At 37.2% G+C, this 27,576-nt stretch overlaps 3 protein-coding genes and 1 pseudogene across 3 annotated transcripts; all 4 read left to right on the forward strand.

Annotated features, from left to right (window-relative positions):
- The first annotated feature begins 3,233 nt into the window (after window positions 1-3,233).
- On the forward strand, window positions 3,234-8,859 carry LOC147165676 (uncharacterized; annotated as a pseudogene).
- A 408-nt stretch (window positions 8,860-9,267) lies between these two features.
- Window positions 9,268-17,938, forward strand: LOC147165677 (FYN-binding protein 1). Its single transcript, XM_086089222.1, has 16 exons — window positions 9,268-9,346; window positions 10,980-11,517; window positions 13,017-13,119; window positions 13,281-13,336; window positions 13,546-13,583; window positions 13,804-13,835; window positions 14,367-14,448; window positions 14,523-14,685; window positions 14,863-15,007; window positions 15,094-15,110; window positions 15,798-15,861; window positions 16,684-16,726; window positions 16,886-17,051; window positions 17,192-17,225; window positions 17,358-17,395; window positions 17,477-17,938. Exons 1-16 carry the CDS (start codon window positions 9,344-9,346, stop codon window positions 17,530-17,532), a joined length of 1,578 nt encoding a protein of 525 aa, XP_085945348.1. The 5' UTR covers window positions 9,268-9,343; the 3' UTR covers window positions 17,533-17,938.
- Window positions 17,939-18,022: 84 nt separating this feature from the next.
- pex11g (peroxisomal biogenesis factor 11 gamma) lies at window positions 18,023-21,408 on the forward strand. Its single transcript, XM_086089223.1, has 5 exons — window positions 18,023-18,216; window positions 19,138-19,335; window positions 20,473-20,651; window positions 20,832-20,894; window positions 20,990-21,408. Exons 1-5 carry the CDS (start codon window positions 18,154-18,156, stop codon window positions 21,189-21,191), a joined length of 705 nt encoding a protein of 234 aa, XP_085945349.1. The 5' UTR covers window positions 18,023-18,153; the 3' UTR covers window positions 21,192-21,408.
- A 64-nt stretch (window positions 21,409-21,472) lies between these two features.
- Window positions 21,473-27,559, forward strand: LOC147165679 (uncharacterized). Its single transcript, XM_086089706.1, has 3 exons — window positions 21,473-21,733; window positions 26,131-26,281; window positions 26,420-27,559. Exons 2-3 carry the CDS (start codon window positions 26,176-26,178, stop codon window positions 27,532-27,534), a joined length of 1,221 nt encoding a protein of 406 aa, XP_085945832.1. The 5' UTR covers window positions 21,473-21,733; window positions 26,131-26,175; the 3' UTR covers window positions 27,535-27,559.
- The last annotated feature ends 17 nt before the right edge of the window (window positions 27,560-27,576 follow it).

The following is a 27,576-nucleotide window of genomic DNA, read 5'->3' on the forward strand; positions in this document are numbered from 1 at the left end:
CTGTAGGTTTGGCAAGGCGAGTTAGGCGACCTCCCACTCAGCATTCTGAGTGGACGAGAAAATCGCCGCGATTCCCGGTTCATTTTGTCAGCCGTCAGAGATGACGTCACGCCGCCTCGGCATCGTGGTGTTGTTGGCAGCGTGTCAGGGGAAACAAAAAGATTAATTAGTTGTCAATGAAAGTCTGCAAGTCTTTTGGAGGCCAACCCTGGGTCGTGTAATGTGACTGGCTAATGTCTCGACTCAAAATATTATTTAAGCATAGCTATAGTTCTTTGTCACACAAGTGGAGCATTTTGTTGAAGAAGAAGAAGCCCAGTGGATTCAAAGATGGATGCACTACACTAAATAGGAGAGTTTTGTGTGGAAACTTTGTCAACCGCGAATGCAGGCGAGTTTGTGTTAGATTTAATTGCCATAGTTAAAAAAAAAAAAAATTACTTAAAAATATATATATATTTATTTTTATTATTATTTTATTTTATTTTTATTTAGATTGGATGACGCAGCAAATAGACACCCAGGAAAGACAGTGACTGGCGACTGAAGTCATCTAAAAATAATTAAGTCAAACAAATATTGTACGTATGTGGGAGCGCATTGACATATTGCCCTTAAACCGAATGTGGATTTTGTTAACCTGAATTAATTGTTGGAAAGAAAATTAAGGCTACAACATGTAGGCCTACTGTAAATAAAGTGAAACCCTACACTGAACTAATTGACTGTAGAATTTACAAGAAATAACTGGCACAAAAAAAAGTTGCCTGCTAATTCTTGTAAAATCTCATTTAATTACTGTAAAAAAATATTACAGTATGTTACTGTATTTTTTTTTGAATTATTTAATGTATACTGTATAAGTTACAGTTACTTACTGTAGTCCCTATTTACTTTTCTTTTTTTTTTAAACAGCAGTTTACTGTAATGATAATCTAGTTTAAAACTGTGTCTTGTATTCTAATTTACTGGCAACTACATTTCACGTTGAAATATTACTCACCAATTCGCTGAATTTCTTGTCCTTGCTCTGGTAACGATACAGGATCCGCTATTTGCTTCTTCTCCTATAGAAATAGGCTACCCGCCAAAATCCGACAATCTTTGCAGTATTTTCATGTAATCCTAATATATACATGCCAAAACGTAGTTGCTGTAAAATTTACAGTATTTGCTAATTATACAGCAAATTACTGTTTTTGGTTTTAACCCATAATGCACATTGTTTTACCCATAATGCATTGTGGTATACAGTTAAATACTATAAAATAAAAACAAGATAATGCTGTATTTTTTAGTGTAGATTCTACAGAAATTTGTTACAGTGTACCTGTAAAATATTGGGAAAAAACTTAACTGTATAATATTTATCTATTTGTCTTCTGTTATGTTACAGGCCAAATTGTACCTTTTGCATGTGTTATACATGCAGACGTAAACGTAGCAGAGATTTACAATTGACATGACTGTAAATGGTTGCACGAGGATCTGCAGCCATCACACATTAGTACTGTGTGACTTGTGTTTACAGTGAGGAGGATCGCTGAGGGTCTCTGTCTGCAGCCGGCCTTAAAAGACCACATAGAACACTTACCCGAGACGCAAACTTCACCTTCTCGGTGCTTCAGAGACGAGTGAGCTGGCAGCCTCCCTAAGGACGACAAAGCACTTAAGTGATGCCAAAGCTTGGAAACTCCACTACTGCCTGGAATGTCCCTGAGAAAAACACTGAATCATGGCATGAACAAGCTGTCTCTTTCTGCTTTATAGTTCTCTTCAGTTTTATAAAGGTAGTCTTTTATCCGTCAATGATCTCTCTGGCAGAATATGCACAACTAGAAGTGTGAACTAGATCGCAAATGCTCTTTTACTTTTTTTTTTGTTATTGTTTTTTCGGTATAGTTTAAAAAAGTGAAATTCCCAAACAACTGTTCAACCTTTCTTCTTCTGTATGGCCGTATAGTTACAGTAATACAGACCTAAATATTTTTTAAATAAACCCTGAAACTCATGAATGAAATTCATTGTCAAAGACAAAAACGAAGGCCATTATTGCTATAATAATAGTTAGTTTTGTGAACGTTATGAAGGTTTAGTCGATGCCACGCTCTAAATGTTATTGTGGAGTTGACAAGTCGACTAGTAAACTGGTCGGTACTGCCTTAAGTTGCTACACCATCTAGAATTTTTTTTTATAATTATTTCATAGTCAGATTTAATATTGTTTCAGTTTTGTTTAAAAGCTACAACCCTAACAAAATGTATTGTTAGGGCTGCAGCATCCATCTGTACCTACCAGGCTTTATATCTGTTTAATCATCAAGCTTTTTCATAAATTAAACACATTATACAACTGCTTTTAATAACATTTTAAACATGCAAACAATACATTGAATTGTGAATTTTTTTATTTTATTTTTATTTTATTTTTATTTTATTTTATTTTTATTTTTATTTTTATTTTTATTTTTATTTTTATTTTTATTTTTATTTTTATTTTTATTTTTATTTTTATTTTTATTTTTATTTTTATTTTTATTTTTATTTTTATTTTTATTTTTATTTTATTTTTATTTTATTTATTTATTTATTTATTTTTTTATTATTTTTTTATTTTTTTTTATTATTTTTTTTATTTAATTTTTTAAAGGGACAGTGCAGTTTCACAAAAATCTAATGAAACATGGTTTAAAAAAATGAAAATAAAATAAAATAAAATCCAGAATTAGCCAAAAGGCTATTTTTCATCTGGAGCCCTCTGGCTATGATTTGAAAGATTCACGATATATGACAAACACGCAGCATATTTGTTGCAAAATCTGGTCTGTTAACACAGCAGCAAACCAGCTGTGTCACAGACATCGAATTTGAGATGCCTTTCTGCCAAACACTTGGCAAATGGATACAAAAAAGTTTGATACTTGAGGTTTGTGGTGAAGGGAAACAACACTGCTCACTCTGGGAAGTGAGTCATAAACGATGGGAGAATCCCAAGGCAATCCAACTTTGAGGGAGCTGGCCTTACACAAGCTTAAGCAAAACTGTATAAATTGGATCCAAAGTGTGTTTATAAACAAGGGACGACCATGCCACCCATGGTTGTATCATAAAAACACTTTTACAAGTGAACTCTGGTTAGTGCATGCCATCACTTTGACCTGAAATAAAAAGAACAGTTTCCCATCTAATCAGCCGCTTTAATTTTGGCTGTTAGCTTAACTGTTGTGCCCCTCATGGGAGAAGACTGCAAAACGTTATCAGAGGAGTCTAAAGCATCTGTTAGGCAATAGCATTTTTTGTTTGTGTGGTCATTTTCATCTCATCCTTTATTTAAAGGGGACAATCATAACCTTTCAATGTGGTTGGATACAATCTTCAGAGCCACGCCAATCTAAATCACTATCGAAAAGCTCACATCTCCCCCGGGCCCAGCTTCTCTTATTAGCAGGTCAACGCCAAAATGTAAATAGAGCTGTATTGAATTGTGTTGGATATACAGCATAGCGTTAGCGTCAGATATCATAAGGCAATGTTCGAGGGAGCGTCAAGTAGTCGACACTCAGATTTGTGGTTTTCAGAGGACCAGCTCTACAAGTAGGATCCTAAACGGCGCATTGGAGTCCGCCCTGCAGTACTAGACCCAGATACAGGCCATTAGATCCCTGTTGGTGAGTTTTGTCCCACTGGGAGGAGGTGCTGAGGAAGACCCATTATAGAAACGAAAGACGATGTCCCCTGGCTGGCCTGGGAACTCTTTAGGATTTCACTGGAAAAGCTGAACTAAGTGGCAGGGGAGCGGAAAGTCTGGGCTTTTTATTTCCGCCTCTATGGCCTAATCCCAGATAAGCTAAAAAAGATGGATGCATGGATGGGCGTAAAAGTTAAACAAATACTTTATAAAGTGCTATTCCAGTTGTGATGCAGAAAGCAGCTTTCTTTACATCCGTCCTTCAAAATGTCCACCACTAGATTTTTATGTATCCATTTACTACAACATTTTCCCATTTTTGTGTGCGTCATTTCCCTCTGCCTTCCCGTCAGTGGCGTAAATATCCACTACTTGGTATCTAAATTAAAGGCTAATCCTTCTCATTTAGAGAAGATTTGGGGATCATCTTCATCTGCCTGGGAATTCAAGACAAAATAGCTGCGTTTCATGAGAAGATTGTGCCGGAAAAGCTCTTGGCTAACACAAATACAAGTCCGGTAGTCTTCATGCCAAATGTTCATTCAACATAGTTCAACGTGCGCATTTGTATCTTTTGAGCATAGGCATTTTTGCCTTATGCAAATGGGAAAAAGTACGGTTTATGCTACCATGAAGACTGAGGGTGGAGCTAAGGCATGTGAATTGGCTACTCAATGTTGCCAGTTTCGCATTTTTTCCAACCCTCTAGTAGGAAAGCGCAGAACTTATAATGTGTAGTAAACGCTTTTGACTGGAAAATGTATTTGCAAGTATGTTCGAACGTGCTTCCAAGTACATTTAAATGTATTTGTAAATGTGTTTGAACATAGTTGGAGGGTAAATGCTAAAAACGTTGCATATTTTTCCTGCATTATAACGATATGTTCATAAATGAAGTACAAACACATTGTTTATTTGTAATTTTTATAGTTTATTATGATGTCATGAAGTGCATGATTTCCGTTCAGCATTTTTTTTCCCCATAATGCCACGGGGTATGCATATTATGGAGAGGAGGAAAAAAACTTAAGTTTTTAGCAGTTAGCCTGCAAGTATGTTTGAACGTACTTGCAATTACATTCAAATGTATTTGCTGATTTGTTTAAAGTTATTTGCCATTCAAAAATGTTTACGCCACAATGGCGGTTCCATGCTTCTGTACTTATTTTTTTTAATAAGAAAAAAACTTGTTTAATTTCACACTTGTCACCCAACTATTTGTAGGAAATCAAATAATGTTTTTTTTTACTCTCATACGTCTCATTGAACTTTCTCTTTTCTTAAATGACTTATAACCTTCAAAGCTGCTGATGTAAACTGACAGGGATTTTATCAGCTTCTCACCACTTCTATATCAGTAAAACATATTTCCTGCTGATCATACATTTCTGCGCTGTTTACAAATAGAAAGTACACTTTACAACTGTAGTGGGCACTAGAAAGCAAGCACTTGCACTTTCATAACTTGGGTTATTTAAGAAACACTGAATAATTTTTGTACAACATCATAAACAGAAGTGCTTTTAACATTTCTACTCGTCTTAGACTTGTGCTTTTTTTGCTTCATGCTTTCACCCTTGTAGGAATTTCAACATTCACTTGCTAAATTAATTTTTTTCTTCTCATGTGGCCATGATATTTCTTTGAATTTTTTGGCCAAAATGTAGATCATACATTACATACATTTGGCATGGCACACATGTCATTTCCTCCAATACAAAAGTGCTTTTTTTCTTTGGCTATGGTTCCTTTCCCAGCCAACCCCTGAGAAAAGCACATGACCGGACCGTGATCTGCCAGTCCTCTTCAAAAGGTCTCATGAATGTGAACTTCCCAGCGGATGTTAATGTATCACCAATGAGTCTCAGTCGACCTTTGACCCTGAGCCATTTCAGCCTTGAAGCGAGACAAACACCAGGGACGTACTAGCAGGTGAAACAAACAAAACTTTGCTTACTCTTGTATTTTTTTTCCCCAGGCTTCCTAATTACAAATTCAAAAGTCAGATTTGTTTTTCTTATTTGTAGTAATACGGATGGATGAACAGTTGAACACATTTCAATTCAATTGGCTTTGTTATCTTCCAGCTTCTACTGGCTGAGGATTTCCCAGCAGGGCTTGTGGTGATGGGGATGCTGCAGTCTGCCGGGGGATGTCCTGTGTTAGGACAAAGTGGCTTCCAGACATGGCTGTCACCCAACACAAGATGTACACCACGGCTGCCGATGACAATAACGTCACACTGTAACCAGCAACACAAGCAGAGCTGATGATAAGTCGCTGTCAACGTTGTCATAATGATACAGCTGCCTGATAGCATTTTTGATGACCTCATTCAGTTAGATTCAAATTAAACTTTTGGCCGGGGTGTGAAGTGAACGTCTTTCACGGTGTGTTTGTCAGATCTGAGACAGTATTTGTGTTCTGGTTGTCCAGCTGTTCCAGTTGTTAGACCGCTGACGTTCTACAGAATAGTTTTACTGGAAGTAGGAAGCTTTGTACTCGGGACAGCTGGAACTGCTTGTTATGTGAGCGGAGCATTGACACCATTAAACAAATCTTTCGTTGCCGTTGATTCTCTCGTGATGTTTCGTCAATTTTAATCATCGTAGACATTCTTTTTCACACGAGCTAACTACTTGTGTTTATGAGCAGTGACGATTTTAAAAGGACGCTTTGTGTTTGTGTCCAAGTACTGCCGCAGAGGTTATCCATTTGAGAGTGAGCACTGAAAACGCTTACGGGAATATGATACTGTGTCTAAGATTTACTAAGTCAGTTATTGAAGAGCTAAAAGAGAAAGCACCAAGAGAAATGTAAGCAAAGTCAAAAATGGACAAGTATGTTAAGACAAAACTAATGAGATGAAAGAGGTAAATCGTCACATTGCCTAAAGCTAGAATAGCGCAGACTTTGCCAATGTTGATAGCCGTGTAGGCTACTTCCTGTTTCACAGAGAGGAACTCTTTTTTTTTATACGCCATCTGAAGATGAATTTCTCTAACAAAAATCTTGGCAAACCATTTTGTATTATTTTTAAAATGTTCTGATTCTTACCAGGCTACTCTATGGGTCATGGGGAATGTCCTGAAACATTAGCTTGGATGCTAGTAAACCACCCTTTACATTCTCGTATTCACGAATTGCGTTATGTGTGTAAAATGTTTCATAGAGTCAAACTAAAGGGGAAATCAAGTCAAAAATGTCTTCAATAATCTGTTCTATGCCCTAACCTGATTACCCTTACCAATACTGATAACGATCCTGATCATGAATCAGGTGTGTTAGTGGAGAGAAACATGGAAAACAGGCTGAACCGAACCAAAAGCAGTATACTTTAAGTACATAATATAGAGTATACTTAAATATACCTAAGTTTATTTTTCGAGTGTACTCTTGTACTAAAAGTAAACTTTAAGTAAACTCCTTTGGACTAAATTGGAACATTTTAGTACACTTAAAAGTATACTTAAGTATATTATAAAGTATATTAATAAGTATACTTAAGCATACTTTCAAGTATACCTTATAATATATTTAAGTACACCATTAAGTATACTTGAAAATATACTTTGTAATACACTTATGTCCACAGTTTAGTTTACAGCAAAAAGCCCAGTGATGAATTCACAGGGATCAAACCGGCAAACTCTTGAACCATAGGTAGCAACCTTAAGCCCGAGGTTATCCAACCACATGATCTTTAGGGCTCTATACATAAATGTAACCTATAATTTTGCCTTCTAGGTACAATATGTAAACGTTTAGTATATTTTTTAGTATACTTTTACTTGGTGGAGTACACTTCCAATAAGTACAAGAAAAACAAACTGGATGTGTACTCTCCTAATTTTGAGTATACTTCAAAAAGTACAAGTGCATTCTAAGTATATACAATATGTAAACTTTTAGTATATGTTTTAGTATAGTTACAAGTACACTAAACATTTACTTGGTGGAGTATATTTCCAAAAAAAGTACAAGAAAAGTAAACTGGAAGTATATTTTCCTAATTTTGAGTACACTTCAAAAAGTACAAGTACATTCTATGTACCCTGGATTGAAGGGTGACCAGTCTAATGTGTAGTTACTATTCAGCTGGGATAGGTTCCAGCTTCCCGTGACCCTGACCAGGACAAGCCGTGTACGAAATAGATGGATTGTAACACAATTGATTAACCCAATTAGCTGAATATGTTTGACGCTGCCTCAGGTTGCCACGGAGATTCTGTGAGGTTCAAGGCCAAGCTGATTGGTGTGGAAACGGTACTCAACGCCAGATGTGCAGGGACTCAATGAACAAACTAAAGATATTGGAAATAGATTGACTCCCACATCAATCACTTTTTACACACTAGATAGTGCTGGGTTGCTTTCCTAACGCACTCACCGGGTAGCTTTGTTTGTTGTAAGTGTTGCTTTGCAGCGAATGGAGACAACCGCAAGGAAACGGGGCAAGCACAAGCAGAGCGTTTGGCTGAAAGTCTCATCGAGAGGCTTGCAGATTGTGGACCAGCAAACTGGGGTGAGTTATTTCTGTTGACAAGTATTGTTTATCTAGTGCACACCTGCTTGGAATACCACACTAAGGCCGGTTTCCCACTTGCTGGACAGTTCCCATGATTCCCTTGGAAAGGACTGAAGAATATTCCATGAAAAAATGAAACACATTTTCTTACTTTTTTTTAAGTATTGTGGAAAATGAGTCTTGTCCCCAAAAATACATCCATCACAACTAAAATGATATTGAAATTGGTTTTGGATACAACACTTAGAAAGAAGATCAACGTCATCCACCAAATGTTTTTGGAAAATTAGTTCTCGCAATATACTGTAACGCTTGTGCCACAGGCTCACATTGGAAATCTTTTTTTTCTTTCAGAATCGCAGCAGCAAATAATGTTCCCCACACAACCATTAGAGGATGCTCGATCTACTACTCTCCCATCTTCACCCCCAAGTCCACTTGCTCCGATGCACCTGGAAACATATCATTGTGGGGGTCAGCAGGCATGACATCGTCATTGCCTGCTATGGTCTGCCAGATTCCCGTTCGAGGCTCCCATCCTGCGGTTGACACTACCACCCCTTCGTTGCTTTCCCTCATTTAAATGAATATATCGTTATCTGACTTCTGCTCAGGAGGAAACCCCCATGAATCACTCTGTTAATGCATGACCTCATTTGACATTACAGTATTGTATCGTCTGACTTGATTGTTCTGTAAGAAATACAAACCACTATAAACAGTATAAACTTTTTTTTAAGGGAAATGCATCGCTGTTTAATAAGTACTATTTTGCCTCATTTGTGTCTAAACAATGAATTTATGAATTTTGTATTGAAAATATGTGTGAAAATCATTCATCAGTTGCTAGTTCTTTATGGATTATTTGTGTACATTAAATGCTCTCTAAATGATGGTTTGTCGATATTTAGCAAATAAGAACATGGATAGATCTAATTAAATGTCAAAATATGTATTATATTATCGTGCTATATTATGGCACTGCAGGTGGTTTGTGTTTGTCACTTCCTGGTTTTCAACAAGTGCACTTACATAGGTCACATGAGCCTGCTATCGCCATCGCTGCACAACATGGAGCGCTTTGCCAGCAACCTGCTCTGACAATTCTGGAATCAGCGAACAGAATTATGGTAAGAGAACTTCACAATCTTCTTCTTATATAATATTTATATAATAAATATAAATATATAATATAACAGACATGTTTTGCCAGATTGATCAAGGGGTTGAATGAAGTGAAGAGGGTGAGGCTTGAATGCCTGTCAAACCGGGTTTAACAGTGACATTTACTGAATTCCTTGTTCATCGCTGTTGTATTAACATTTTAAATGCGCCTTTTCCAGGATTTTTCTCATATTTAAAACAATTTTATTTTGAATGATATTGACACTCACTCATCTTTATTTACTTTTATTATTTAAATAAAGTGCCAAGTAAAGTGCCTATTGGAATCATGAAATAAAATTCAATGCCGCGATAGGAACTACTGTACAACCACAATAATGAACAATATTGCTACATTATGCCCATGGCCATGAAAGCTAAGCATTCAAAAAAATAAAAAAGGCATGTTAGATACAGCGCTTCATTTCATGATTTAGTGAGTGCATCCAGTCCAGCTTACAGTAAATCTTAAAGCTGCATGTCGATGCGGACTGAAAGCAAAGTTTGCATCTGTTTCCTTTGTTCTATGTAAGCAAGTTGAGTAGCAGTGAATCTTGCAGCTTATTGGTGCAGCAGTGTATGTATCTATAGCAACCAGTGCAGGATGCTTGTTGAGGTAAAGAAGTGTGCGGTTGTGTACACTTCCTTCACACGCTGGCTCTCCAATGGTTACAACTGCTAGATCAGGGGTCTGCAACCTGCGGCTCTGGAGCCACATGTGGCTCTTTAGTCCCACTCCTGTGGCTCCCCATGGATCTCTACAAAAAAGTAGAAATTATTATTTATTTTTTTACATATGTATTAAATTTTTTAGATAAAATATTATTTAAATGAATTAATAATGAAATAATTATTATTATTATGAAATTTTATTAAGGCAGAAAAAAAACTTTTTAAAAGTAGCTATAAAATGTCAAAAATCAAAAGAAGAAATCCTGAAAATTGTCAAAGAATGTATACAAAATTGCCCCCCCCCCCCAAAAAAAAAGGCAGGAAAAATATGTCAAAAATAAATGTCCAAAAAAGGAAGAAGAGAGGCATAAAATGTCATACAATGTCATAAATTTGACAGAGGCAGAAAAGTCTAAAAATGCATGAAAAATGAAGTATGAAAAATTACCACAAAAAAAAGTAATCCAAAAGCGGAAAACAAAAGGCAGAAGAAAATGAATGTCAATGTATTTGATGCTGCATATTTTTCTGTTATGGTGCAGCTCTAATTATCTCTCAGTACATTAGACCAATACACTGTTTATTTCATCACAACGTTCAAATGTTTTGCGGCTCCAGACATATTTTTGGTTATTTATTTGACTTAAAATGGCTCTTTTGACAGAAAAGGTTGCTGACCCCAGTTCTAGGTGTTCACTCAAAAGATCCCTTACGTCAAGGCCTTAGCTATTTACCTCTTCTCTAAATAGGGTATCACTAAACACTTTTATACGTAATCATCCTTAAAGGTTGACTTTTATTTTTAACTTGTGTATCTGGTTGTAAAGTGGGTCATGTGCCTGAAAAGTCGTCAAGAAAAGTCCATGTTAAATGGCAAGAGCCAAGAAGGTTTATTGATGTGTGCTTTGTTGTTGTTGTTGTTAACAGGGCGACAGTGTTGATGTCAAGGCTTTGCGGGCCAGATTCAGCAGCAGCACCAGCGCATCACACGCCAGCAGTCGGGACAGCAATTCTCCCAAATCTCCACGGCCTGGTTTTGTGAGAACGATACCAAAAACAACAGAGGACATTTTCCGGCCTAAAGCGCCTCCTACAATGCTTCCACCTTTTTATAATCCAGATGTGAAGTTCCAAAGCGAAGAAGCAATGGCATTCCCCACCCCATCCAAGCCTGTTTTTTCCCCTCAGTCACCTCCCAATACAGGAGTCAGAACATTTGTCCAGTCTGCGGGCGGTAATAAGATTAAACAGACAGGACAGATGCTAGAACAAATGATTCTGAAGGGGGCTCCACCTCTCTCCCTGCGACTGAGGAGCACATGCAATGTCATTCCATTAAGGAAGCCGCTTCCCCCTGAGGGACCCCTTCCCTTGAAACCCAAACGCCCACACAACGTTGACTTGCAGCAATTCCTGAACGTCACCCAACGAGCTCGGCCACTTCCTGCTTTGAGGACAAGAGAAGGTGAGTGCGTAGAAGTGAGTATTTTTTTTTAAACAACAGTGGACAAAAGAACAAGACAACTGTAAAGACGAGAACATGGTTTGCTTACACTACACCTTGTATGACCATCGCCATTTACGGTTCCCTCAAAATGACTCAAAACACAGTCATTAACTTAGGTGACTTGACTACACACCAGGGTTATTATAGTTTTGCATTTGTTATCGTAGTTATTTTTTTATTTCATTTTTTTTTTCATTTTGTCTCATGCTTTTTATATGGAAGAGGATTAGGGCCAGTGAAGAGAGAAACAAAGGTTGGCAGGATTCTGACTTTAATCTCAGAATTCTCACTTTTAAGGCAGAATTCTGAGATGAAATTCAGAATTCTGAGATGAAATTCAGAATTCTGACTTTAAAGTGAGAATTCTCACTTTATTCTCAGAATTCTGAGAATTCTGAATCTCATTTGAATCTCAGAATGTTCATAAAAGTGAGAATTCTCACTTTTAAATCAGAATTCTGAGATTAAATTAAGAATTCTCACTTTTAAAGTCAGAATTTTGAAATTAAAGTCAGAATAAAAACTTCTTTTTTTTTTTAAAGTATACTACAATTTCAGCTAGTTTTTTTTCCTGAAGCGTTTTCATTCTTATTTTACCTCATTAATGCAAAAAAAAAAAAAAATGCCATCATAGTTTTCACTCTAATAGAGTTTTACTCTAGATAGAGTCAAATTTACACTCTAGAGTGGGACCAAAGAGGCTCAGTTTTAGAGTAATGTTAACACTAGAAAAAAAGTTATTCAAGGGTTGAGGAAGGAACTCACTATCTTCAGCTTGGGAGACACACTGCCACCTGAGCTATGCCCCGCCTACTGTTTGCTTATCTCCAAGAGGAGACCAAACACATTGTTTTTGGTCTCTCTGAGTTAGGAAGATTCCAGCTGACACGAGTGATATACTAACACACAAGAGCTGAATGGCTTAGGGATTAGACCGACTGTCTCTCAAGCTGAAGGTCGTGAGTTTGTTCCTCAACCCTTGAGTGACTTTTATTTATTTATTTTCAAATTCGTTATTTTACTCTCTAAATATTACTCTAAAACGAAGTGTATTTGGTCCCACCCTAAATAGAGTCAAATTTATTCTACAGAATTTACTGTGTATAACCATGACACACCCTAAAGTGAAAATGTCCAACGTGTCCCCAAAGAATCTGTGTTTTGTGTGTCCACCATAAACCAGTTGGGCATGGTATTCTCTTCTCGCCTTCACGTTTATGAGACATTGTACCCTGTGTATAAAGCCAGAAAATACCAATTATAGAATATAGCTTGCCAGGTGCAAGCTGCTCCAGCACACCCTAATGAGGACACGTGTTATTTAAAAAATCAAATACAATTTTAATGGTTGGATGGATGGTCTACGAGAGTGTCCTTGTGCTTCCTTGTCTGTATCATTGTTTTCAGTGCTGTTTCTCCTTCCCAAAATGACATTGTCACCCCAAACGGTTTCTCAGGCTCAGAAGCAAGACAAATATTTGTACCTGGAGTGACCAGTCCATTAAATCTTCCTTTACGACCCATCAAACCCAGCAAGCTGCAGAACCAGGTTACCTCTGTGTGAGTATTTGGCCGATTCTGGGTCAAATCTGAGTCTGATTCATTTGCCTGATGTTTGGTTCCAGAATTTCTTACAAAAACGTCATTTGAATTTAATATCAAATCAGTCCAATTCACCCTAAATTAATGTGACACCCAACATATTGCGTTATTCACTGCAGGGATGTCGACATCTACCAAGATACTTATGATGACATTGCAAGCTTGGAGGACAAAGGTAAAAATAAGTGAAATAAAAATAAGGTATGATTATGTAGTTGTATCACTTTAAATCATATGAGAACTAAGCTCCTTGCAAAAACAGTAACTTACATTTTTACATTACAGTATGATTGCCAATTTACCTGCTTGCGGCTCACATTTTTTATTTCTAATGACTGCTGAGATGCATACTTGTATGTATTTATTCATTTGTCTATCTCTCAGAATCCAACAGCAACAACAGCTCACAGTGGACAGACAGGGTAAGGTCAAAAAGCTGTGATTAAAACAATTACAAATCCGAAATAAATGTAATGCAACTGTGAGGTCAAATGGTATCTTCTGAATAAAAATAAATAAATAAAAATAAAATAAAATAAAAAAACAGGCACATGCTTTGTTCAAATCTGCCAAAATATAAACATTTGCTATGTTGGGAACTGCTCATTATTGATTTTTAAATGCACATAATCTGTCTTGCAGGATGAAAGTGACATGTACGAGTATATTGAAGAGTAAGTTTACACTTTAAAATGTTTACCAATAAACCAAAAGGAGTGGAAAAAATGGAAGGAAATCGCTGAGAGGGCATATTGGCTTGTCAGGAAAACTCTACTGTTTCTGTCATTGCCGTGGCAACACAGACCACCTAAGTCAGTGATTTTTATTATTGTTGGAATAGACAGAACTTGTCTGAGTTTGTACTAGCATCAGGGCTAACATTTACAATACTTAAATTTCCCACAACGGGATCATCAATGTTTAAGTGTCATGTTGAAATGTGCTCAGTTGTTGTTTTACATTTCGACGCCTTCTTAAAATAATCGCCTCAGTCATTTTTTCAGGGAACACTTTTTTTTTACTATTTGCATCATGAGGAGATGATTTAAGCAAAAAATAATAATAATATTTTTGCATTTAAGCAATTATTTTAAGAGGGTGACGATTTGTTAGCTTGGATTCTTAGCCCAACCAACAAGTAGCAATATTTCTGACATTCATGTTCCTTTTTGTTGCCCTGGTCCAACAAATATTGGATGAAACAGGGATCAAGTGAGGCTGAACTCTGATGCTGAAATGAGAGTGCAGGAGCAGAAAAGAGAAAATGAGTTTAGGAGAAAATTCCAGGTAGGATTCTGTTACGTAACATCGAACCATTTTACATTAAAGCCAAAAATTAAAGTTCACATTTTCTGTCGTAGCTGCAAGCTGAGGAAGACATTCTCTACAATGCCACAGCTCGTCACGACTGGTACGGTGGAGGCAAACTGGACCTCAGGGTGCGCCAAGGCGAGAGTGTGGAGATCCTCCGAGTGAAGAATAACCCAGAGGGCAAGTGGTTGGCTCGCTCCCTGGATGGAAAATGTGAGATTCACATTTTTTAGATTATTGAGGTCTTGATAGTGTGTCATTTTTACAATTTACTTACTATAACGCCCTCACATATGGGAAAGGAGATAACTAAATGGTCCTTGGTGAACCAGATACTGATGCTTGATAATAATTCATTAGTACATCCTGTCTCTGTGTTGTTGCCCGTAGATGGATACATCAGTAACACATGTGTGGATGTTGATTATGACGAAATGAAGCGCAAATTGTTCCAACCCAGAAGAACAGAGGCGTCAACCTTACCTCCGCCTCCCCCGGATCCACCACAGTTCTTACATATGGAGTCCTATAACAGGTGTAGTATCATCTCTTTACACTGCAGCATCTTAAAATGCACAACTTTTTCATTTAATCAACATGTTTGTTTCTTCATATTTGCAGTTTGAGTCGCAGTCAAGGTAAGTGACAAAGTGCAAACAATGTACAAGTACTGATGCATACCATTAAAGGAGTTGGTGTGAATCCTTATAAAAATGCTCTCAGAGCCAGCCCAAGACATAAGCAAACTAAGCAGCTTGTTTTGGCCAGCTGGTCACTGGGGCCCTCAAAAGGAGCGAGAATATTTTTTCAACACATTGTTAGAGAAATGATAGTTTGATGAATCCTATGTCAACTTTTCCTATTCCTCTATACAAGCTTAAGAATTGTATTGTAGTAGTCAAAAAGTGGGGAATGGTGTAGAGGCAAATTAAATTCAATAAATACATTTGCAAGAAAAATAAGTGCCAATTTTGTATATATGATTGTAAATTACACACACAAAAAATGTATGACTCCCCTTTTTGTTTATTTTATATATTCATTTCAGTTTACATATTTCTATTTCATTTTCAAATAGTAGTACCCTCTATGAGTGTTGGTTAATATTAATGTTCAATAAAGTGTTCAAAAAGAAAGGATGGAAAATAATAATATTGCAGTACAAGTAGTCACCATCTTGCAACTCTTCTTCTTCGCTTAATATTTTATCTACAGAATAACACTGCCACCTAGCGTTATAATGAGTGAACATAACACACTGCTTCACAAAACAGAACTCAAGACGTGCAGCAATTTGAAGGACACCTTTTTATTTGTGTCCTCAGATTACAATGATGACTTTCATCTATCAAATGAGGATTTTCCACCACCGCCACCACCTGAAATTAGGTACAACATTTAATACTTTGTTGTTCATTGAAAGAGAACTTGAAACGACTGTCAGAGTAGCCTGCAGCTTCGTTCTTGTACATGTGTTCGTGTTCTCAACATAGCAGATAAATAGTTATTTTTTTCTTTCTGTGTGTGAATTAAATGACTTAATTTGTGCCATATGCAAAAAAAACTTCTCACCATCAGCAAATTTTTATCATTTGCTCAGTTTATATAAGTAGCGTTTGAACATGATAAGACAAGTTCAAAAAGACAAATTAAACTACTCAACCTTTTGAACACGTCTATGAACAGGAAGGCGTTTGCAGAGCAATACTGTTACCTAGTGGTATTTGATAGCATATTGGCGCAATGTTTTGTATGCATATCTGGTCATATAAAACAGTAAATCTTGAACTTTGACAGTGTTTTGTGGCCTTGTTGTTCTAAGCTGTATAGGCCTGTACAGTTCTTAAGTATCGCATCCTTTGTAACTCTTAACCCTTCATTGATAAGACACAGTGGTGGTATTTAAAATATAAAAAAAAGAAAAGCTGAAGAAAAATCAAAACACGCTTTTGTAGTTAATCCTTTAGATGGTAATTGAGCTGAAACCTCGTGAGATTTACTGACATCACATGATGATGGCGTTAACGTTCCTTTTTGTTTGACTTTTCAGTGATATTTTTCCAAATTGTCAGGGTGGGGGAGATTTTTTTTTCATTTGGGACATATGCTTCCACAAACAGGATCTTACTTTAAAATTAAAATTAGTGCTGATATTTGTAGTAATCTGTTGACAGAAAACAAGCAATAAATTTTTTTATTTATTTTTTTCAGTATTGATGCCACCATGGAAAAGGAGCTAAGGAAAAAATTCAAGGTACAGTATGAAGTTTCTTTCACTTTTTCTTTTATTGTTCATTAATGTTGGGCAGTTAAAAAATGATGACAAAATGCGCTGTGAAAAGTATTCTTGTATAGTCATTGTGTTATTTAAGAATGGATAATGACTTGATGTTATCTGTGCAAAACGTGTCAGTACGAGGGTCCACTGAGAGTGTTGCAGACGGTGATGATGGATCCTAACGGTGTCATGAAAAAGCCAGGAGGGAAGGACCTCCGTGTGTCTCAGGGGGATGTTCTCGACGTCATACAGCTCACCAACAGCAAGAAAGTTCTGTGCCACAACCGCACATCAGGAAAATGTACGTCAACGTATCATTTTTGTGATGGATTTTTGTGATAAATTCTCACTTTCTAACAAATTAAAACATTCTTTGATAAGTGCACATTGTCAGCATTTGTTGAGGCTGTTTTACAGTTCTTCTTGTGGTATTTCTTGCAGATGGCTATGTGTCCAGAAAGCTTCTTGTTCCACTGTGAGTTAATCTTACTTTCCAACTAGTCAATGGGTCGTGTGGAGACAAAATGAAAAGAAAGACTTTGTACAAGGAAGCTTTCAGGAAGATGAATATTATTTTTAATCAACACCTTATCATCCTCATTTGCAGGGAAGGGGACCTTTATGACGATGTTGATTATACCAGTGGTGAGTTGGATGTGTCCTTAACAACAATGATTTGCTGCAGAATTGAATTTTCTTATCATCTTTCTTTTTTTTCTCTTTCAGAACCACATGACATTGACCATACACGGATTAAGCAATGTCAAACTAAACACAGATAGAGAAATACATACTTATTGAGATAATTAATAGGATGGAAACAGACTAAATAAACCTGAGAACCAAAAGTACTTGTTAGATAGTTGGGGGTGGGGGGTAAGATTTTATATAGACTATCAAATTAGGACAAATGCAGATTTGACCATTCAACGATGTTCTTATAGCTTTTGCTTGGCTTGACCTCTGAGGTCAATTCTAATAAACCCTCTTATTTAAGTAAAGTTGTGTCTGATATGTTGACCGCATTAGAATGAAGTATACTGGAAAACAGCTGCTCACTATTTTGGTTTATGATGCACATGTTTATGACAAGCAGTTCCCCAATCGTGTCTTGAAATCAACAAATAATAATAATAATAATAATAATAATAATGGAAAATGTATCGCTGAACAATAAACTAGTTGTACGTTAGAGGGCAGTAGTGTCGAACGCGTCGGAGCCAACTTGAACAACTGTATGGAGATCGAGAAGCTCGGTGATCGACTATTTGAGTCTGAAGTGTTACACGGTCGAAGTCCAGCAGACGTTTAGAAAACAAGGATGTAAACTAAAGTTTAAGATGTTTTACATTAAAGCATGAAAGTCGCGTGGGCTATATTTGTTTATTATTTCAGTGTCAGACATGCAACACTCTGTCGACTGCCTTGTTCGGGTGCTTGAGTCCTACAGGGGAAGAGATAAAGTCGTGAGTATTACGTGCACGAGAGGTAACAAGCTGTGACACCTGTGATGAAAATCTCCAAAATACTCTATTCCTGTCAATTCAAGACGATAATGTGAAAACGGATCTATATTTTATACCGCACAATTTATCCGTAACTCGAATTAGTATATGAACTGTGTGAAGATCAAGAGGATATGGATAACAACAACATTAACAATAATAATTATGTTTATTATACTTACAGGTAGGTTCTTTCAGGACATCTGGTTTTGCAAATAGATTTGTATTTAAAAAAACGGTGGATGGTTGGACAGACTTTCTTTAATTTTCTTTTAACTATATACACAACAGTGCACGATAAAACAAAAATTTTGTTGCACGTCAGCTCTATTAAAAACCAATGAATAAATGAAATGAGCAGTATTAAAATGAAAACAGCCCTTAGGGAAAAGTAACTGGTCTAAAAGTTAAACATTGGTGGGACTTCTGTTTGTGTACTTTGGAGATTAGTGTTGTAGTTGTGACTTAGGTTGAAATCTTTCAGGCTGATAACGTCTCTAAGCAGACTGTTTAAATTCGATGAACGTATAATCTACTGCATATTTTACCTGAAAGAGACCATTTTCTTGACCTAATTTGTTCTTGGTTTCTTGTTAGACAAGAAGCTCTGTTTTATGGTAGACCAGTACCAGTAGTTTTGGAGTTGGAGGCATTCTTAAGTGATGTCTGCCATCTAGTGGCCAAAACTGTTATCCCAACATAAACCTCTTCCACTACATTTTATTTTTATAAGTCAATCGAGGGCCACTCCCAGGATGTGCACGGGCTTGCCAGTTGCCCAGCTGTAATATAACGTGTAAAAATGTATTCAACAAAATACGTAAGTCAAGAATATAAAATGCTGTCACTGAATTTCTGACAGGATGTCTTCTCTGCTTACAGATCAGGACACTCTGCTATGGCTCCCAGCTGGTGGGTGGCATTCTTTCACGCAAGGCAGCGGCAGATGCTTCATCCCACAACCTTGGAAAAAGTCTGATGCTGTTTTCTGCTCAACTAAGCCACTGCAGGACGGTGTTGAGGTTGTTCGATGATCTGTCTATGCTGGCTTATTCCTCCACTTATGGATTTGGAGCCAAGGTGTCTTTTTCTTCTTCTCATGGTGACGCATGTTGTAAATGTAGTGAAATGGTTCAAATAGTCATGTTTGCTTAAGTAAGCAGCATGGTGTGATTATGATTAGCACATCTGCCACACAGTTCTGAGGTTCAAAAAAGGAAATACGTTTACTAGTAAGATTTGCTCTGCTAGTTATTCTACACCAGTGGTCTGCAACCTGCGACTCTAGATCTCTAAAAACAAACAAACAAACAAAAAAAAGAGTAGAAATTAATATATTTTTTTACATATTTATTTTTATTTTTGGATAAATTATTCTTCAAATAGATTAAAGATTTAGATTTTTTTAAATTAATAATTAAATATCCAAAAATTGTCAAAGTCCAAAATTTTAAGTAAGGAGAAAAAAAAGTTTAAAACTTGTCTTTACTCCTTGAATTTGAAAAAAAAAAGTCAGAAAAAACTTGTAAAAAGGCAGAAAAGAAAACGTTAAAATGTAACTATAAAATTTCCAAAAACAAAAGAAGAAATCTAGAAAATTACCATAAAATGTACAAAAAATTGCCCAAAAAGTCATACATTTTATTTTGTATTTTATTTAAAGGCAATAAAGAAAACTTTTTCAAACTAATATAAAATGTCCACAATCAAAAGAAGAAATCCAGAAAATTATCATGAATGTACATAAAATTGACCCCCCACCCCCAAAAAAAATCCGAAAATTGATTTAACAGAAATGTCCCAAAACAAAAAAAGAAATCCCAAAAATTATCATAAAATGTCAACAAAATTGCCAAAAATGTTCGAAAATTGATAGGAAAAAAGGAAGAAAATAGTCCAAAAAAAATAGCCATAAAATGTCCAAAAAAGGAAGAAGAGAGGCAGAGAATTGCCATATGGCCATAAAAATGCCAAAAATGTTAGAAATTTGACATTAAAAATGTATCAAAATTAAATTATGGGGGGGATCCAAAAATGAAAGATGAAAGGTCTTCTTAAAGTATTAGATGCTGCATATTTTCTATTATAGTACAGCCCTAATTAGCACTTGGGCCCCAAGTACATTAGACTAACACTAACACACAGTTTTATGTATTGTTTAAATGTCAAGGTGCTATCATGTGATGCCAAAACCAACATGTTGCATGTCGTTTGAAGGAGAAAGATGGACTGGTACGCTGGATATCAGTGCTCACGAATGTGGCCGACCAGCTGTACTACCCGTGTGAGCACGTGGCGTGGGCTGCTGATGCCCACCTCGTTAGAGTAAAGTCTGACAGATGGTGGCTCGTCAGCACGTTGCTGTGGGGAACAACGCTGTTGCTGGGCATACTTAGGTGAAGTCGTCTCTACCAAACACAATATGATTTTGTCATCATTTCAGTTCATGTCAGTGGTAGGTGTACCTATTGTTTACAAACAATAAAAAAAATGTTTTTCCAATATTGTGAAAGTAGCAATTAAGGCTCGTGCACACATTCAGAATTCAATTTTGATGCAACTTGTGTGTTCTTCAGGTCACTCAGAGTTCTGATGCTACTCAAGAAGGAGCTGAGAAAATGTGACAAAGATGGAAGCAGGTGATGTGTCTACAGCTTTATTTTCATTTCAGAGTAAAGAATGACAGCATATGAGATTTTTTGTTGTTTGAATTGATCTTTTCCACCTCCCACAGCCACAGTCAGATTCATCAGCAGATGCGAGCGGAGCTGCTTTCCATCCTGGGATGTATGACAGATCTCAGTAACGCCATCCACTGGATGCCGCAGGGCTTCCTGTGGGCAGGACGATTCCCTCCTTGGCTAGTGGGACTGATGGGGACGATCTCCTCTTTTGTTGGTTTGATCCAGATGAAAGCGGGAGACTGTGATCAGTGATAAATGCTGTTTAGCACTGCATTTCTTTTTCTTTTCGACACTGGATTTTAAATGATCTTGATGTGTCACTGTCATCGTGTTTTAAGGCATGCATGAGCAGCAATAATGCTAAGTTTCTTTAGCATCTTTACATTTGAAGCAAGTAACAGGTATAATATGCCATTTAATAAGTTATATATGTCTATATCATCCAAATCTAATAAACTAGTAAATCAAAGAGTTGTGTTTTTTTTTTACTTGTAGTGATTTTAATACAGCATTTCCTTCATATGCAGATACTTCGCTTATGTTATAGAGGGAAACAATTGTATTCATCATCCGTTTAATTTTATATCACGTTATTTAAAAATACAAAAGTTCTTTCTTTCCCCCGCCCACAGATCGAAATGCAAAACACTCCTGCCCTCTTTCAGTCTGTGTAACAAAAGCACCTCCCCCTTTTTACAGATAATCCTCGTGTGCTCTTTTTTTATTTTTATTTTTTTATTTCTCTTACTTGTTAATTTTCTCCCAGATCTTCGATGGAGATTTCGACAACCCAGGTAGGATTTTTCATTTAACATTTAACAGGTCCGAGAGCAGGATAATTTATTTATTTATTTTAACTTCCAACCGCCCCGCATCGGTCCTAAACCCATTCATCCTTTAAAAAATATATATTTTTTTACATTTAACAAAAAACATCTGCCCGCCTAGCGTCGATCATAAAAACATGATTCTTTTTAAAAACATCTGACAACGGGCCGGCAGTAGATTCGTAACTCTAGCCTAACGCCTGTTTGCGATCTCATCCGTTGTAAAGTGCGTTGGCTGATCGGCCATGGACGAGGGAAGTGGGACAGCAAAAGGAAGTCCACACTAGGTTCACTAGTTCACACGTTTATTTAAAAAACAAAACAGTGGGCTAGGCGCCACGGCGACAAAAACTCTCAGCAATCTCCCTCTCTAGCTACTTTTAAAACCCATCTGTATTCTTTGGCTCACCGTTAGACTTAGCATTGTTTCGGTGCTTTGTGGTGTGTTTATGCTGTATTCGGATTTACGAAATTGATGCTTATTTTATTTATTTATTCACTCATTTACCTTAATCTTGTTAATTTATTAATAGCACGTTTATGTGCTTGTATACTTACTTAAAATATTTGTTGTATTTTCTTGTTTTACTTATCTTTACTGCATGACCGATTTATGTTCCATGTACAGCACTTTGTATACAGCAATGCTTGTTTTAAAGTGCTTTGTAAATAGAGTTGAGTTGAGTGTTTAGATCAGTGGTGCCCAAGTTCGGTCCTCGAGAGCCCCTATCCAGCCTGGTTTCTATGTTTCTCTCTACCAACACACCTGATTCATGATCAGGATCGTTAGCAGGCTTCTGCAAAGCTGGATGAGCTGGTCATTAGATTCAGCTGCGTTGAAGATAAACACATCAATATTTCATGTATTTTTAAGCTACAACCAAAGTTATTTTAGTTAACTAAAACTAAGGAAAAAACAACAATTCAAAAAACTATTTCGTTAATGAAATAAAATAAAAAATAAAATGCTTTAAAAAAAACGAAAACTAACTGAAACTACATTTTATGTTTGCAAAACTAACTATAATTATAGCAAAAATGTCCTTCGTTTTAGTCTTTGGTAATCAATTTAATGCATGAGCCTTTGGGGATAATTTATTTTGATATTAAGGACATTTGAAAGTGTCACACAAGTGACGTCATCTAGCAGCAGCCAATAGACGCAGCAGATGACGTTGCTCTAACAGTGTTTTTTAAATAGTGCGCACAAGTAATACACACTTTTTTTTTAACTAATACTGAAACTAACTAAAACTAAGCATTTGTGAAATAATTAAAACTAATAAAAACTGACAGAACCACCCTGAAAACTAATTAAAGCGAACTGCATTTAAAAAACAAATTTAAAAACGAAATTAAAAAATCCCAAACTATAATAAAACTGGCTACAACACATGCTGTGCATAAATAAACCCTTTAATGTAAACATACCGGCCTAGTCCACATTAACATGGGTCAAAACTCTAAGACAGACAGAAACTTCATCTCCTAAAAAAAAATTGCAGATTGGCATTGAAAAAGACATCATAATACAAAAAAATATGCTTAAAGAAAATGTGTTTTTTCAACGTCTGTATTTTATTTTTCAATACAACCTTTTACAATGCCTATACTTGTTTCAATGCCAATGCAGCTTTTTCCACAATGACATATTTTTTTTCAATACCAAATCTTATTGTTAGTGTTGGTAACACGTGACCTCTAGCGGAAACACGTGACCTCTAGCTTTTTTTAAATTTTATTTTTAAAGCAAATAATATTTTAAAACAAATAAACAATTTTATAAATTAACTATTTAGCTAAAGGATCTTTATGCAGTTTGTCACTTTTTTACTCACGACTGCCACCTCTGGCCCAAAGCGTAACTGCAGCATCTGTGTCAGGCTCCTTCATGGTGCGCGTGCGAGTACGTGCACAATCTTAAAGCGACAGCCACAGTTGACAAACGAAGACATGATTTCAAATGAGGTACGCAAAACTCCGCCCCTCCCCAAGGAAACTGTGGAGTGTGAGGGTCCGCACACTCTACTATAAAGGGAAGATAAAAGCTGATAGGTGCAGTCAGGGTAAAACAGTCAGGGCTCTTCGCACTCATCTGGGCAATGGTGGCGCATGCATGAGGTAGAAAAAGTTTTAATTTTGCCTTTTTAAACTGCACAATGCACCTTTGAATGTCAACCTTTGTTTTGTTTTTTTCATTATTTTTTTTAAAAAAACAAACGTTTTGAAAGGACATTGAGGAGGGTTAAAACAAAACACGCCTCTTTGGTATTTGATAATTTGTGACCAGCCGATGTGATGTATTATTACTTTGGCTGCAGAATGCTATCTTTTGGTTGACAGGCAGTTCAGATGTAAACTGTCAGCTGGCACTCTTGAACAAAAATGAACAAAAACTCCAGTTCAAAAGCTGCTCACAGACGCCAGCATGAGCGCATTCTCAACAACGTAATCAAGTAATTGCTTTGCTGACATTGCTGTTTGTATTTATGGAGCCGAATAATCCACTGAGTTATGGGCAAATTGATTTTTAAAAGAAGAAAAGGGGGAGTACAAGAAAATCCCATGGTTATATGACTGAAGTAAATGCTAGCTGAATAATGCTTGACACTGGTTAACTCTTGTTTGGCCATCTGTAATGTTATCATGCGTTGCTGTTCCTATGAAGAATGTAAACATCCTTGGTATTGTGGCTACACAAAATTGGATGCAATATGTTTTGATTTGGGGACAAGGTTACAAAGTTGTGGACTTGAAGGACACACTAGAAATCCTGTCTCATCACAGCAAGTATACTGCACATCGGGTGGGGTTGGTGGGCTCGTCCCTGGATGTCATTGGCGGGATCTTCTCTGCCGGGCGGCTGTCTGGTGAGCGCTTAAAGGTATTGGGATCCTTGAGTCTGGTGTCTCTGGATGTTGAAGATGTGTACCCATTCACTGGCACCACAGTATGGAGCATTCATGGAGCATTTGCTGAAAAAAGTGGTGGCTGAGCGGGCCAAGGCTGTAAGTACAGTTGAAAGAATAAAAAAACGTACTGTACTTACGGTAAAAATATTTTATTTTGAAAAGTGAGCGGATTCTCTCTGTTTACGACGGACTCTTGACGCATGTCAAGATGCTAATGATCTGGGCACCACTGACATACACAATATCAGCAGTTCTCTCAAATATTGTTCACAAACCAGTCTAAATCTGTGATAATGAGCACTTCTCCTTTGCCGAGAGAATGCATACCACCTCACAGTTGTGCCATATCAAGATGCTGATTAGACACCATGATTAGTGCACAGGTGTGCCTTAGACTAACCACAATAAAAGGCCACTCTAAAAGGTGCAGTTTTGTTTTATTGGGGAGGGGGTACTGAGTCAGTACTGACTGGTTTTCTGAGTCCCTAGACCCCCCCCCCCCCCCCCCCCACACACACACACACACACCCACACACAAATAAAACAAAGCTGCACCTTTTATTGTGGGCAGTCTAAGGCAAGCTTGAACAATATTTGAGAGAAATGGTGATATTGTGTATGTGGAAAAAGTTTTAAATCTTTGAGTTCATCCAAAAAAATGGGAGCAAAAACAAAAGTGTTATGTTTATTTATTTACTTTTTGAGTATATAATGAATGTAACATATTTAGTCTTTCTGATTTTGGATTTGTTCTGAACCACAGGGGAGGGGATGAATCATGGAAGTACCCCTTATAGGATGTCCAAATTTGGACATGGAGGTGTGGTCCAAAATGAGATAATCCTTTTGAAAGTGTGCTGATGACCTGTTAAAAATGGCGGGATGCAACGTTCACTCAGATGATGCTCATCTTTTGACAAGGTGCTAAGGAACCAATTAAAATGGTGGCACCAAGAAATTACATCAGGGCATGACCATTTATGGGTGTGGGTGACACCGGAAGCAATCCCAAATATGAGAAAAGGGGCGTGGTCAAAAGGGTGATGTCATCTATTACCGACGTAAAACTGTCAAAATTTTATGAAAGCAGAACTTTATAACGCGGTCATCTATTTCCCAGGGGGGTATCTTCCCATCTTTTGCTTTTTATATAAATTGGGATCACATCTTTGGTGATGTTGAGTGTAATAAATGATTGAACAACGTGAACATGGTTTGGCTCCTGTTGTCTTTTAGTGATAGTTAATGTCAAATTTGGGGGGATGTGAGGAGTGTCTGGGGGGCCGGAAAAATCACTAAATATCTCACCAAGTTGGCAACATTAATTGTAGTTGAAGGATATGGCTTACAGTATAAGTACAGTATAACAGATACGTATAATTAATTTGATAATGTAAATGATCTGAGCTATGATCAGTTTTTTTATTTTGTTTTATTCCTTGTGTCTTGCAGATGTCCAGTAGCTTCCTGTAAATAAAATACGCATTGACCTCCACCATGGAGCACTCGGACCCAGAGACTTGGTGTCGAAGACCGGAGGACGGAACGCAGGACACAAAGTGGGACGCTGAAGCCCAGTCTTCGCACCATCATCATAAACAAAGTGAGAACAGGCTAAGCCTTTAACCAGCAACTAAACCCATTAGAAGCTGACAACACAAAATGCCATTTTGCAATATAGATCTGAACTGGGCTATATGATACAAATGATCTGGTTTGTTTTGTTCTTTGCGTCCTACAGACGACCATCAGCTGCTGGCGAGGGGAAAAGCGCTTCCTTTTGTGCAACAGGTGTGGACCTCCAAAGTAAAGCAGGAGTTACCAGAGCCCCCCAACATTAAAGAAGAGGAAGAGCAGCTTCAAGGACTGGAGGAAGCTGATATCACACACTCTTCAGCTCATGTGAAACGTGAACGTGGACCCACGCCATTACAGCTTCATCACGGTGAAGGAGACATAAAAATAAAGGCGGAGCCTGTAAGCAGCATCTGGACTACAAAAGCTGATGGAAACCAAAGCAGTCGATTCGAATTAGACAACCACTTGGGTCCACTCCGGCATGCTCATGAATACGTGAAGTCAGAGTCTTTTGAGAGTGATGAAGCTCAAGAACCTTTGAAGAACAAAAAGTTGAAAGAGTGTGGCGCAAAGCCCCAAATTGCCTGTCACGTTTGCCGTCAAAAATTCCAACTGTGGAAATATTTGAGAGCACACATGGCGACACATGTGACAACACAGACAAAACCCACAGGGGAGAAAACATATTCCTGCTCATTTTGTGGTAAAATCTACTCAAATAGGAGTGCAGTCACCATACATGTGAGAATGCACGCAACAGAAAAAGAATTGTCCTGTTCAGAGTGCGGTAAACGTTTCACTCGTAATCAGCAATTGACCAAACACATGAAAGTGCACACTGGAGAAAAACCTTTTCCCTGCTCAGTTTGTGGCAAAACATTTTCATGCAAGGGCAACCTTTCAATACACATGAGGACGCACACTGGAGAGAAGCCATTTTCATGTTCCGTTTGCGGTAGTAGATTTTCTACTACGGCTAACAGGAAATCTCATATGCTAACACACACCGGAGAAAAAACATTTTCCTGCTCAGTTTGTGCTGAAAGTTTTGCTCAGAAGGGTAATTTACAGAGACACATGAGAACACACACTGGAGAAAGACCCTTTGCCTGCTTAGCTTGTGATTTAAAATTTGTTCAAAAGGAACATTTGGTGGCACATGTGAGAACACACACTAGTGAGAAAACGTTGAGCTGTGGTGTGTGTAACCAAAGATTCTCTCGTAAGCAACAAGCTGACAAACACAAATGTACTAGTGAGACAACCAGTAGTAAATAAAGCGTGGAATTAATTTGCAGTTTAATATCTGATTACTCAGGT

This window comes from Leptonotus elevatus, chromosome 11, assembly GCF_054856555.1.
Source record: "Leptonotus elevatus isolate MCC_2025b chromosome 11, RoL_Lele_1.0, whole genome shotgun sequence".
NCBI lineage: Eukaryota > Metazoa > Chordata > Actinopteri > Syngnathiformes > Syngnathidae > Leptonotus > Leptonotus elevatus.